This window comes from Boleophthalmus pectinirostris, unplaced genomic scaffold (assembly GCF_026225935.1).
Source record: "Boleophthalmus pectinirostris isolate CB_2022bp ecotype Guang Dong unplaced genomic scaffold, ASM2622593v1 HiC_scaffold_1, whole genome shotgun sequence".
Classification (NCBI taxonomy): domain Eukaryota; kingdom Metazoa; phylum Chordata; class Actinopteri; order Gobiiformes; family Gobiidae; genus Boleophthalmus; species Boleophthalmus pectinirostris.
In genome coordinates, this window is record NW_026570970.1 from 19,496,627 (window position 1) to 19,509,840 (window position 13,214).

The 13,214-nt window shown below is 38.7% G+C and overlaps 1 protein-coding gene across 1 annotated transcript in view; it reads right to left on the reverse strand.

Annotated features, from left to right (window-relative positions):
* il1rapl1a (interleukin 1 receptor accessory protein-like 1a) overlaps positions 1 to 13,214 on the reverse strand; it is a 146,080-nt gene that overhangs the window by 97,577 nt on the left and 35,289 nt on the right. The window contains exon 2 of the mRNA XM_055149585.1: positions 345 to 630. Coding sequence (XP_055005560.1) covers positions 345 to 630 — 286 coding nt within the window. The remainder of the gene's footprint in view (positions 1 to 344; positions 631 to 13,214) is intronic.

The window sequence follows — 13,214 nt, forward strand, 5'->3', positions numbered from 1 at the left end:
ATGTTTAAACACAGAGAACATGGTATTACGATGGGGTATTGAAAGCTTGGAAGGTTTGTTATCATTCCTGTCAATAGTAACCTTATAGACTCCTTTCAGTTTGTAAACCACAGCTTTGGGTGTGACTTTTGCTTTTGAATGGAGCTGACATGTTGTGAATCATGAAGTTTGTTTTAGCAGGAGTCAAATAATAATAATAATAATAATAAATATATAATAAATATATAAATATATAATAATAATAAATGTTTGTTGACTTCAAACCTATCAAAGGCTATAATAATTGCCCTTTAGCTTTAGAGTTTAATAAAGTTTATTTAGCTTGAATCCATTCAAGGCCTTACCGCAGCACACAGGAGTAGAGCCCCACGTCCTGGAAGTCGGCCGGTCTGAACCAGATGGAGTCCTCCTCTTTGCTCATCCTCACCCCATCAAAGGAGATGGGTTCCTCAAAGTCACTGTGCCCCAGTCCAGAGCTGCGGTACCACATGAGGCTGAGGCCCACGCCCTGCGCCTGGCTGTAGTTCGCCCTGATGTACCCATAGAACAGAGCACACTTCAGTCTGACAGGCTCCCCAACCAGTACCTGGTACTTCAGGTAGTCTATGGACCAGTCTGTGCAGCCATCAACTGGAAGACAAACAGAGAAGAAACCATGTCATATTTATTGTAATTTAAACATGGGCCACAGAATCACTTGGCAAATCAGTTGCATTTTTATACAATAGCTTGGACAGTTTAAAATCTAAAATGTGAAAAGACACCAGGTTAAAGTGCTTTTCTCTTGTTATAAAACAAGCACTAATGAACTCTGGCTTACACACAGACATTGAAGGGAGATTACCATGTGCAGATGGTCTCAATGAACTCTTTGACGGTTGCTGCCAATTTTATGCCACAAAATGAACTACAAATATTGAAAACACAAACAAATCCCTGCTCTTCATCTGTGCCTCTTTTCAGCTCTTTCACTTCTCTCAAAGTCCCAGGCTACCAGAAGTTAACCTATGGCCAGCCATCAGTCTGTGACTAATTAGGCGCCATTTGTTTCTCCGGCAGGAGAGTATTTGGGAGTACATGTGTGCAAGTGCGGGCACCAAGAGAGACATGATAGTGAGCACAGATAAGGCAATAAGAGCCCTGCTGTGTGCCAGGCACTGAGTGATACGGAGCCTCACAGGGACAGCTATGCTGGTAATTAATACTCTTAATTACCAGGGAGGTGTGTGTGCATGTGTGTGTGTGTGTATGTGCGGGCCTATACAAATGGTTGTCTGCCTAATTATGTCAGTTAATTACCAGTAGGCATTGCCACAAGTGTGTGTGTCTACATATGAAAGTGAGAGAAGCAGAGGCAGTGCTGTGTCTATGTGCCATGGAGTAATGTGTGAAATTCTCATTATCACTATGAATAATTAGAGAGGAGGCCCTATAGATACTCACTGGCTTATGTGTTGACGTGTTGCGACTTTCAAACTGATTAGGCAAAAGTTGCAACTTAATGGTAGAAAGAGACATAGATAATCTTTGGTTCATGTGTGTCAATGAGGCTAAAAATCACATGATGTGTGATTTCTGTACAAATAGAAAGATGTACAGAGGTGGAGTTCACATTTCTGAAAATACCTGAGCTTATTACTATCTAGAAACGAACCAATACTACATTAATTGACTTTTTGAGATGCTTCCACCAAAATTTGTGAAGTAAAAAAAAAAAATAAATGTCATTGCTGTTTATGTTATTTCTCAAAAAGAAAAAACACACTATTTACATCTCATTTGCAGTAACGATCATGTCCGATGATTTAAAGCTTAAATAGAGAGCACCTCTGACCCACTCAGAGCTGATATTAGGAGGAGATTTCTATTGACGGCAGCAGGTAAGTTATGTGCTCTCTCTGCATAGCAATCTGCTAATCAGCTCTGGCAGCGCGGCCCCATTCAGCCAATTCTTTATTCACTCACTGCACTTCTAATGGAAATGACCTCTGCCGCTCTCTCTCTCTGCCTGTCCATTTCTGCCCACAACAAAACCATTCAATCTGATGAGCTTGTGTCCAGATTCACAATGAAAGTGCTGTCAATGCGCAGCGCCCCTCGTGTCCTGTCGGAACATTCAAATATCATCTGGTGCATTATAAACAGTACATGCTAAGTGTATGCACATGTTAACACAACACAGCCACGAGGGGCTCTTTCACCCATCCTTAGCCCACCCATGGGACTTGTCCACGCCACAGCCTTTTGGTGCGGGAGCCATATTTACGTCTGAAACTCAAAACGGTTTTATCAACTCAATTAGAGGCTGACATTTCCCACATCCCCACACTGGGCTGGGAAAATCGATGCTTCCCACTGGAGGAATACTGCAGTCCCCTCCTCTGACTCAATCTCTCCCCACATACACACAAGCAGAAACAGCACAACCGCAGAGCTAAGATGTAACAAGATACTGCATGGTTTACTACACAAGTCATTTATGGACTACATAATGGACCTTCTGAGTAAATTTAAAAGAACATATTTAACTGGGAATGAAATTGAATCCTCAAAACAATTAGACATACTAGGCAAAGTGGGCAGTTGTAGCAGTTGAAAATGTTGTAGTAGTAGTGGCAATATTAGTAGTACAAATAACACCTAATAGAGTGCACTGTGTGGATTCAAATTGGCAGAAACTGTTTGGTTTGTAGCTCAGAAAGAGTGTTTTGGTGAAATATTAATGAAAGTCAACATTGGGCCAAAGGTTTTTTTTTGTTTTTTTTTTGCTGAGCTTATTTGGTTTTGTAAAATGGTACACTGCTTTGCACACCGCACTACATCCCAGTTTGAACAATAACGACTCTTTTATCTGTGATTTTTTTTTGCTGACAGATCGAAGTGTTAAAGATCATCCACAATCAATGTTAAATGACCTGCATTAGTTGTGTTTAGATTTATTCACACATTTTTAACACACAAATCCTGCATATTTAGGCTGAGTTTTTCTCTCAAACAGAAAACACTCTGTTCTACCTTGTGATGTTATGTGGTAACAGAGAAAGTGCTCCATAGTGTTTTTAAACTCCATACGCCTTCACTAGAATCATTTGGATAATTTTAGCCCAGGAATTGCCAATCTCTACTGAACTAAAAGTAAAAAGTAGCAGTTAACCTGAAAACTACCACTACATGACATCACAAGGTGGAACAGAGCAGTTTGAACTTTGCAGGTGTAGACAAAGAATAAGAATAAAGGGTTACTCAAACATGTGTGAATGAAAGAAAACACAACTCCAGGTATGTTTTTGAGGAGGGAACAGTGTTATAACATGCTTAAAGCTCACAAAAATCAACTTTGCATAATGTAGGACCTTTAAGCCAGGTGTCAGCATTACCTCTCAATAGATTTTACAGTTTGCAACAAAATGTAAAATTCATCGTACAGATTGCATACTCTGTCCGGTCTATTGCCTCCTCTCCATCTTCCCCTGCATTCTAGCGCCCCCTCCCACACATGATGGTTTGGACAGCTGAGCAGAACAGCGATGGCTACATGTCAAGCCAAAGGACGTGTGTCTGTGAGGGCTTATTACACCTTTGCAGACCGGGCCTGCCACTCTCTGTGTGACACTAAACCTGCCAATAAATACAGAGCCGTAAGGTAGAATACATTTCCTCTTATTCATGCATGAATAACACAAATGTCCACCCACACCCTCAGATCAACAAATCCCCCTCCGGTCAGATCCATCCTATCCTATCCCTCTAGCCTGCCTTGTCTCTCTGTTTACATGCATTTTTCCATGTCTCCCAGCCACCGTGGTGCTCATCCACACGTCCCTCGTCGCTACCTGCTCTTCTAATGACGTGTAATGATCAGATGTTGGGTGGGCGGTCGGGTTCTTGCAGGCCACAGAGATATTCAATGATCTATATGTGGATAAGAACTGTTAATAAGTTTCCGTCTCTCTCCTTCACTTTACACCCACTATCAGCCATCACTATCTCCCCAGCTCCCTAATCAGCTTCAATACAGATCAAGTTTACGTGCTGCGTCATTCTAATATTATAAAGATTATAAGCAAACTAGGATCTGAAAAAGGTCATAGAAAGAAATGGACAAATAAGAGAGGAAAATCCAAGTCCAAAGGTGTCACAGTGAGAGACATACTAAGGGGGTCTATGTGTATTTTAATTGAGGGATAAGTTATTGTAAGCAGAGATGCACCGATCCAGCTTTCTAAGTTTCGATACCAATATCGATACTATATGTTTAAGTACGATATCAAACAATTCCAATGAAAGACTGAAAACAGCATTTATTTCTTTACTAACTTTAACAGTCACATAAAATCAATAACATCTGCAGCCTTTTACCATCTAAAAAACATAGCAAAAATCAAAGGTTTACTGTCTAAATCAGACTTGGAGAAACTTATCCATGCGTTTGTCTCCAGTAGGTTAGACTACTGTAATGTTCTGCTCACTGGTCTCTCCAAACGAGCTGTGAGACGCTGCAGAACATCCAGAACGCTGCAGCTCGGGTCCTTACTCGAACTAGGAAGTACGAGCACATAAGTCCTGTGCTCAGGTCTCTGCACTGGCTTCCTGTGCCTCAGAGAATAGACTTTAAAGCAGCTCTGCTTGTGTACAAGTCTCTCCATGGCCGAGCACCAAAGTACATCTGTGACATGTTAGTGTCATATGAACCATCTCACACTCTGAGGACCTCAGGGACCGGCCTCCTGCTGGTGCCCAGAGTCAGAACTAAACAAGGGGAGTCAGCGTTTCAGGTTCATGCAGCTAAAACCTGGAACAGTCTTCCTGAACATGTGAGACAGGCCTCTTCTGTGACGCTGTTTAAATCCAGACTCAAAACATTTCTGTTTAAATGTGCATATAACTGAAAGGTTTTCATTCCGCACTCTTCTCTCCAATTTATGTCTCTCTTTTTTTATTTTAATCTTCATGATTATTTATGTTTTGATTTATTTTTATTATGATTTTAATGTATTTCTTATTCTGTAAAGCACTTTGAATTACTTTGTGTACGAATTGTGCTATACAAATAAACTTGCCTTGCCTTGCCTTGCCTTCAACAACAATAAACAAATGAACAAAAATAAAATAAGACAAAAAACTACCCAAATGTGTTATGTAACTTTTATCTATTTCTCAAGTAACTACAGAAGAATACAATAATATAAAGAAATTTCTCTGGACAGGATATTGGCTGAACCGATATTTGGAAGCCGATACCCAATCCAGTAAATGTTTCAATATCGGTGCTGATATCTGATAACAGTATCGGATCAGTGCATCCCTAATTGTAAGTAAAGATACTTTATAACAAATTCCATTCTGGAGATACATGCAAAAATATTTCATTATGGGTCCAGTCACAAACAGAACTTTCTGATCTCCAAACTAACAAACCAGACAGGTACCACACCCTTAGAGAGAAACTTCAGTGGCTAATAGGGGACATATCGAAAAAGATCACCAAAATTATTATATACTTCAAGGATAACTACACATGAAATGGCCGAGACTAAACGCTAGAATCTGGGCTGTCTCTCTAAATCACCATCTTTGTCTGGAGCCCACACTTCCACTGCGCGTCCCCGTCTGTGCCTGGACTTTGAATTCACACAGCCTTTCATCTGACACTTCCAAATGGAGCTGTTTCGGAAACGCAGACAATCAGTCCATTCGGCTCTAGTGATTTACTTATAACTGTGTCCCAATTTGTCACAATATAATACAGGCCTATATTAGAGCAGTGCTATAAGCAGCCCTTAAACAAGCAGACGTGACCTGGTGCAGTTGGCAGTGAAAGTGAATGGAGTGAGTGGATTCTCACAGAGTGGATATTGTTGGATATTTGTGGCCAGCTCATAGTGTGAATGAGTCACAGTTGTAAAGTGCATCAATGGATTCATGCAAAAGTGTTCTTCATTATCTTCTTCACATTTCCTTAAGACAAAGTGGTTGCTTCGCACATTGTATTTCTGAATTCAGGTAATGCAGAAGCAAATCAAAAATAGAAAGACTTCCGCATTCTGTCTAACTTGTAAAAAGTGAGCTATATTTGCACTTTCGACAACTAGGCCTTCATTAGGCATCATCATCAAATTCAATGTTGTACTTTTTACCAAATCCTGTAAGGACAAGACTGCTTAGGCAACTAATATACCATCAGATATTGCTTTTACTAAACAAAATTTCATACATACATTTTACTTTGAGTATTATAGCCACTGAACTAGAAGTATGTATCCATGTATGTATGCAGTGTTGAGTAATAGGCTGAACTACAAACCCACAAAAACAACCGTTATGTTATATAATACATCATGTCCTTCTCTTCCCAATGTACTTTGACTTTCTATCAGCTTTTTGAATCTTTTCTTCTGGGCCTGCCACTCCACATTCCTCTAGACTCAAATCATTGTCTCCCTCCTACAATTCACCATAGTTCATTTATATGCAAATGCACACCATTATTGATAATTTCTCTCTAAAGAAGGTGATGAAGCACCTTGGCTGTCTCGCCAAAAACTTTCTCAGTCCGACAGGGAGCGTCACTCTGCCTGGTATAAATCTGCCTGTTTTGTCTAATTCATTCATTACGTTGTGGGAAATTTGTGAAGACGACTTGAGTGCAAATTACTTCATGTGTCAGTCATTGCATAAGATGAGGCTGCTGTCATTATTATAGATTATACTATAAAGGGCTGGTGTACTTGCTGATGCAAGTTTGGTGCTTGGATTTAGACAAAGACTGTACGTGTCCATGTGCATGTTGTGAATTAGTTACCTGGCCAGCCGGAACCTGCTTTGACAAAACTTTACAAAAGCGAGTGGATCTGAAGCAGTATCCTGTCTTAATGATTTAAGAGAGTGTGATCAACAGGCCAATTAACCAATCAGAGAGACACATGCTCTGTTAGTGTCACAAACAAACATGGCTTAAGAAAAAAACAACATAAAGGACAGAGAAATAGCATGGATTTTCACAGAATGAACCATCAAAGCACCAAGGTATTACTTATCTCAGGTAAAAAATGTTACATATTTTGTTCTGAATGATACGAGAATTTTCAAGAGGAGATGTCTTGTGCATTTGAGAGACATGTGCTACAAATTAGAAGGTTTTTCATGCTATATAGTTTGATTACAGACCCTTCTGGATTTGAAAATAATGTAGAAGAGACTGGTAGGTCAGGCAAGTAAATCACAGCATTTACCACTCTACAAAAAAAAACAAAAAACAGTTGCTATGGGCACCATTATTTTACCATCAACGTTGCTCTCTCATATTATAATTTAGCATCAAGGTAAGAGTAAATAGACTGATTAGTGAACCCATATATATGATAATAGAAATGTACCCTTTTTCACCTCATGTTTTTTATTAGTCGACTAATAATTTTCGTAGGATTATAATGATTTATATGGGTCACAGGAGAAAAGAAAATGCATGTTGTGAGTTAGCTTGAGTTTTAAGAGTGACTGGGCAATTTAATCTGCCTTTTCACTTGAACAAAGTACTTAGCATGTGTATGTCTGTATAGTAATTTTTGTGCTAGATCAAAATTTTTTGAGTTTCAGCACATTTTAGTAGACCAATCCAATCAATGCACAAATCATGTTTTTAGTTGATCAAGATTTTTGTATATATATATATATATATTTTTTTTTTTTGTCAGCCCTAAGGGTTGTAGAGCACTGTCCTGAATTTGGTGTTGAAAAATAGAGGGCAGCGTGGCTCTCTCATCTTAACATTTCATCTATGTTGCATACACATTTATATTGTAATCTACTTTGCTAGATTTGAGCCCATTTCGTATAAACAAACATTTCTAAAAACAAATCAGGTTGTTCTTTGATCCGCCAGGTGAGTTCTTTTAGTGGCTGTGTTTCGCTGTATCTTGGGTATTATTTTTTCCCCATTCTTCACTTATTTGTTGTGCACACACAGCAAATTGTCCCATAACGCATCGGCGCTACATTAAACCTGCATGTGTATGGCTGGCACCAGTGCAAAAACAATAGGGAAATGCAGTAAATCTAATTTGTGGATTGCCAAGGCTGACATTTGCATACATATTGGCCCAGTGGAATCGAAAGCAACTTAAAGCTACAAGAGATAAAAGAGGAGCTATACCTACAACTGAAGCAAATCCGCCAGAGCCAGATTTACTAGGTACCATCAGAATGAGAGTTTAGATGGGAACGGCAGCTGAGACCAAGTTACAGGCATATAAGGCTTGTTAATGCCCTGTTCATTTGATTTATGTAATAGGCAGGATTATTGTCACGCACTGCAGTACATTTATGTGAAAATAAAACATAAAGTACTATTTCACCATGTTGGAGGAAAGCTACATGTGTTTAATATGACCTTCAAACTGATGTGTGGAACAGAAATGGAAATATTGGCAAACAAATGTATTGACGCTTCTTTTGTTGGAGAGACTTAAATCATCATAGCAAAAATGGAGGCAAATGATCCAGACAGACAGAATGATGAAAATTGCTATGGCAGCTGGCCTAATTTAAATGTCCAATATTATACAAAATAGAATCTTGTGAGCCTTTAGTCATTTTATAATCCTTATCCTCAAAAACACAACAGGACACCTATGTTTTATTATTAATCTTCAAAGCTCAAAATATGTTGTCATGTAGTGTTAGTTTTCAAGTCAATAGCTCCTTTTACATTTTGTTTAGTAGAGACTGGTAATTCCAAGGCTGATTCCGGGGTGTATGGAGTTTAAAAACACAGTGGAGTATTTCCTATATTACCACATCACATCAAGGTGAAGAAGAACTCCTAAATACACGTTAATTGTGAGTTAAACATGCATGAATTAAAGAGAACACAACTATCAAGTCTATTTCTGATGAGGAAACATTAAAACATAGATCAGAAAATAGCGTAATATGAGCTCCTGTACAATTTGAAACCAAATATTATATCTTTTGATTGGTGAAGAGGCCTGAAAATGTATATAAATAGGTTGAAACTCATGAATAATATCCTACAACTGCAACAGCTAGTGCCATTCTTAGTGCAACAATAACTGATTCTAATACTAATGAAATTAAGGTACAGGTATACTAGTACTACTGCTATTTCTACTGCTAAAAGAATATACTGAAACCTTTATATAAATAACTACCTTAATGACTCGTACTACTGCATGAAGACAGAGACTTCAATCAAAATAGTCTATTAAGATGATGAGGATTCAGGCTTACTAACTACTCAATAAAACGCCATAACTCCTAAGCCCTTAATTATAAGTACTAAGCCTGTATCATTCTTAATAAACTAGTTGTTCATTATAATTAAATGTTTCTTCATAGTTTCTTAAGGCTGTAAGTTGTGTGTAGGGTAGTTATTTCTGTGTTATTAGTGCTACTGAAAATGGTCAACCTACCCATGGCACAAAATAGGTGTGCCAAAATACACATATCACCTTGAAGGGTTGTTTCCTCCTGTTTCACTCTAAAATCAAAGCTTTGTTGACCTTGACCAAGTTCAGCTCAGCTCACATCCTTTTAATAACTCCCACGCAATTGACTTCAAATTAAGCAGGACCCGTAATAGAACAGAAATTTCCCTGTTGTGTGTGAAAGGGTGTCACACAGACATTAGCTTTTGACTTTGCTCTCCTCTTCCTCCTCTCCTCCGTCTCTCTTATCCTTTCTTCTTTTCTCTTGACGATAAAGGGCTCTTTTTTAAGGAGAACAGAAAGCTTGTCAGGATTTGGCCAGCTGGAGAAAGTCATTTGAGGCCCTAAATTGATGTGCTGCTCGACTCTCAATACTATCTCACCAATAGCAAAAGGGGCCAGGATGGGATAGAGGGTAGAAGTGGCAACTGGACCACGACATTATTCCTTGTAAATGGTGCTTTATTTCATAGTCCGAAGCTAAGGCGAATGAGCTTGAGCGTTTGTGACTTCTGCAGAACAGTCAAGCGTAAAATAGAAAGCTGGAAAACATAGGCTTCTTAATGTTAACAAGTAAAATCCAGTTACATATTTACTGGGGATGGAAATGCACGCAGGTCCAGATTCCCATAAGTTATATAGTCAGGAAGGCAGGAGCAAAACATCCATCAAGTCGACAAGCTGTGTGTACATTACATGGGATTCTGAACATGAACAGTGAAAATGCAGAAGTCATTTGAATTGAATTGTGTTTGTCCGTATTGAAGCACATGTTAAAGTGAATTCTATTTCATTGTGAGATAGAATGGCTTTTTGGGTAAATGGATAGAGCTGGTTTGATAAAAAATAAGCTTAAGGATCTTAAAATATTTAGGGAATTCTTTCAGAGTTCTAGCCTGATTCATCAGCTGGTTTCACTTTGTAGAAACCATCTGACCTTGAAGCATTAGAGTTTGTTCGCTTGACAGTGTGCGGGTACTTTTTTATTTAACCAATCGCAGCTATTTGGTCGTGACGTATGTAACACACCGCTAACGGGGCTAACTGATATATTAAGCTTTTCCCAAATCCCATAGGAAGAAGGGCAATAACGTCTTTCCCCTTGATAAAATTCACCAAACATTCTCTTTGTTCCAGCATTAAATCCTCGATCTTGGGAACGTTGCCAACTGTCTAGTGTATTCTGATTCCTGACCTAGTCAGTAGAAAGAAATTAAATTGAGTGGCGGCACTAGGTGGTGCCAGCCTGGCTAAAGATCATTAACAGTGTGATATGAATCTGGACTGGCTTCTTGAAGAACTAGTTTGTGAGGACTGTATATATAAATGGACATGGGTAACTCGCGAGTTGTCACATTCTAAATAGGAAGTGTTCATGGGAGCATTTCCAGCTCCATCAACTCTGTTTCTAATCGACACTACATTGAAAAATTGTCACCCCTCTCTCTGTAACTGTTCCTGTGAGCCTCATCATTTTGGACTTCAAGTGTTTGCATTAATCCTCTCTACATGATCCTGGTGTTTTTATATCGCTATTTTGTCTGTAAATAAATTCCTAATATGACAATTGCCTCAAAATTTGCCCCTGTAACTGCTAGCATCGTGAGTTTCATTAGACTGGAGCTGAATGCAATGGGTGATGTGACACATGAGATAGACATTTGAATTTGCTACTTATTGGATCAAAACATGCTTCATTTTTGTCAAAACTCAAAAACATAACTAAACAACAAAACATCTAAACTTTCCATATTCAGTAAAGAAATTACTTTTTGTCTTAATTAACTATGTATAGTGCTGTATCTTTATTTTGGATTTTTTGGCATTGAAAGTGAATGCTGATGTCCACAAATCTAAAATACACCCTTTACTGCATTTGCCCAATATGGCAGTGGATTTGAGGCAAACGATTCAGCAGGAAGCCGACAAGATGGATTTTTGTGAGTTTGTGAAGCCAAATCTTGCTACAATCCACACACACACACACACACACACACACACACACACACACACACACACACACACACACACACACACACACACACACACACACACACAGGACCGAACTACTTTACTGTGTGTAACAATATTTTACCAGGAGACAGGCTTATGGAACTGGAAAAATATGTGTATTTTTATAGCAAGTGGAGACAGCATGAGCATCCATCAATCTGAAAAGAAGTAAGTCAAGAAAAGAGCAGAAAGTAGACAGTTCTTAAATCCCTAAAGTGTTTTCAAGCACATTTTACTTTGGGGAAATCTTGCAGCTTTTGTTGTCGCAGGTGTCCGTCCTCAGTGTGGAGCGAAAATGCCAGACTTTATTTTCTTCTGCTCTGAATGGTGTGTGTGGTTGCATTGTGCAGCTGTGATCTATGAGAATCAGGCAGAACTGTCACTCGGCTAATCTCCCCCAGTAGAAATACAGCGCAGAAAATGTCATCCCAACATTCGGAATCGTGTTTACACTCGCTGCAGGTTCCATCGCTCCTAATTTGACAAGTCATTATCACTGGCGCTCCTCAGTCTCTTGCCTCTTGGCGGGACCCAGACGTAAAAAATAAAGAAAGGGAGATGGAATGGAAGAGACAAAACAATGTGCTTATTGGTTCAGAATAATCATGTAACGCAGGAATCTCTTACTACATGTTGGTTTTGTTCACAGTCATGGACTTAAGCACAATTGCTACTGCTTGTATAGTGAACACTGCAAGCATTTTCTACTCATAGAATTATATTTGTGTGTGATAGTATTCTGAAAATGTACTTTCAGATTGTGAGTTGACATGCTGCCTGCTCATTTTGGCACCAAGTAGGGCTGCAAAATTGATCTCAATCAAATCAAAATAGTAATTTGAGACTGAGATTTGAGAATTGTTAATGCTCCAGGAGTTGCTTACAGTATGCACTCTGAACAGAACTACAAAACTTATTTCAATCATAATACTTGTTAGAAAAAGAGAAATTTGTTTTTGTGCCCCAAAAATTTTGCAGCCCCCACACACCAAGGACAAAATATGTATTTGGTTTCATATTAAAATCTAAAATTCTACTTCTATGTATGTATCCCAGGTAAGTTTATTCACTGTCAATTTCATTGTGAGTAGATATACATGGTTACAACTATATTTTCTCTATATATATGTGTGTATATTTTATGTTTTCCTGTACATATACATTCAAATAATTATGCCTTATTTGACACCAGACTCTTGTTATTTTTGCTACTTATTTGAATGTCTTATTAACATTTATATTTTTGCTCTTTGTTATTGTAATATATTGTGATATGTCAGCCACTGTTTCTAAATAATTCCCCTTGTGGATCAATAAAGTTTGTCTCAGTTGTCTAAGTAAGTCCAACTTTGTCCTGAAGTGAATTGTTACATTTACTTTAAGTTTGCGACAAAAAAAAAAAGATGCAGAGCTATTATAAATGTAGCACGAAACTCCAAACTTATCCAAGCTGCGTCTCCTCTTGAAAAGTTTAGTGGGCCACTGAGATTTATATCCTTGGGGCTTTAGACTGATTCCCCTGGACTCTATTACTTACAGTGGAGAACTGCAATACACTTGTTAGCAGCCAGGATATCTGCAGTGCATACCGAGCCATAGTGCATCAGAGCCTATTTGAATGAGCGGTGAGTGTGTCAGACCCTCAGGGGTGTAATGGGTTGTATACAGGCCAAACACATGTAATATTCATAGATGTGTGCGTGGCTTTACTGAGCTGTCAGCCAGTGGTTACTTTGGTGATCACTGTGCATTATT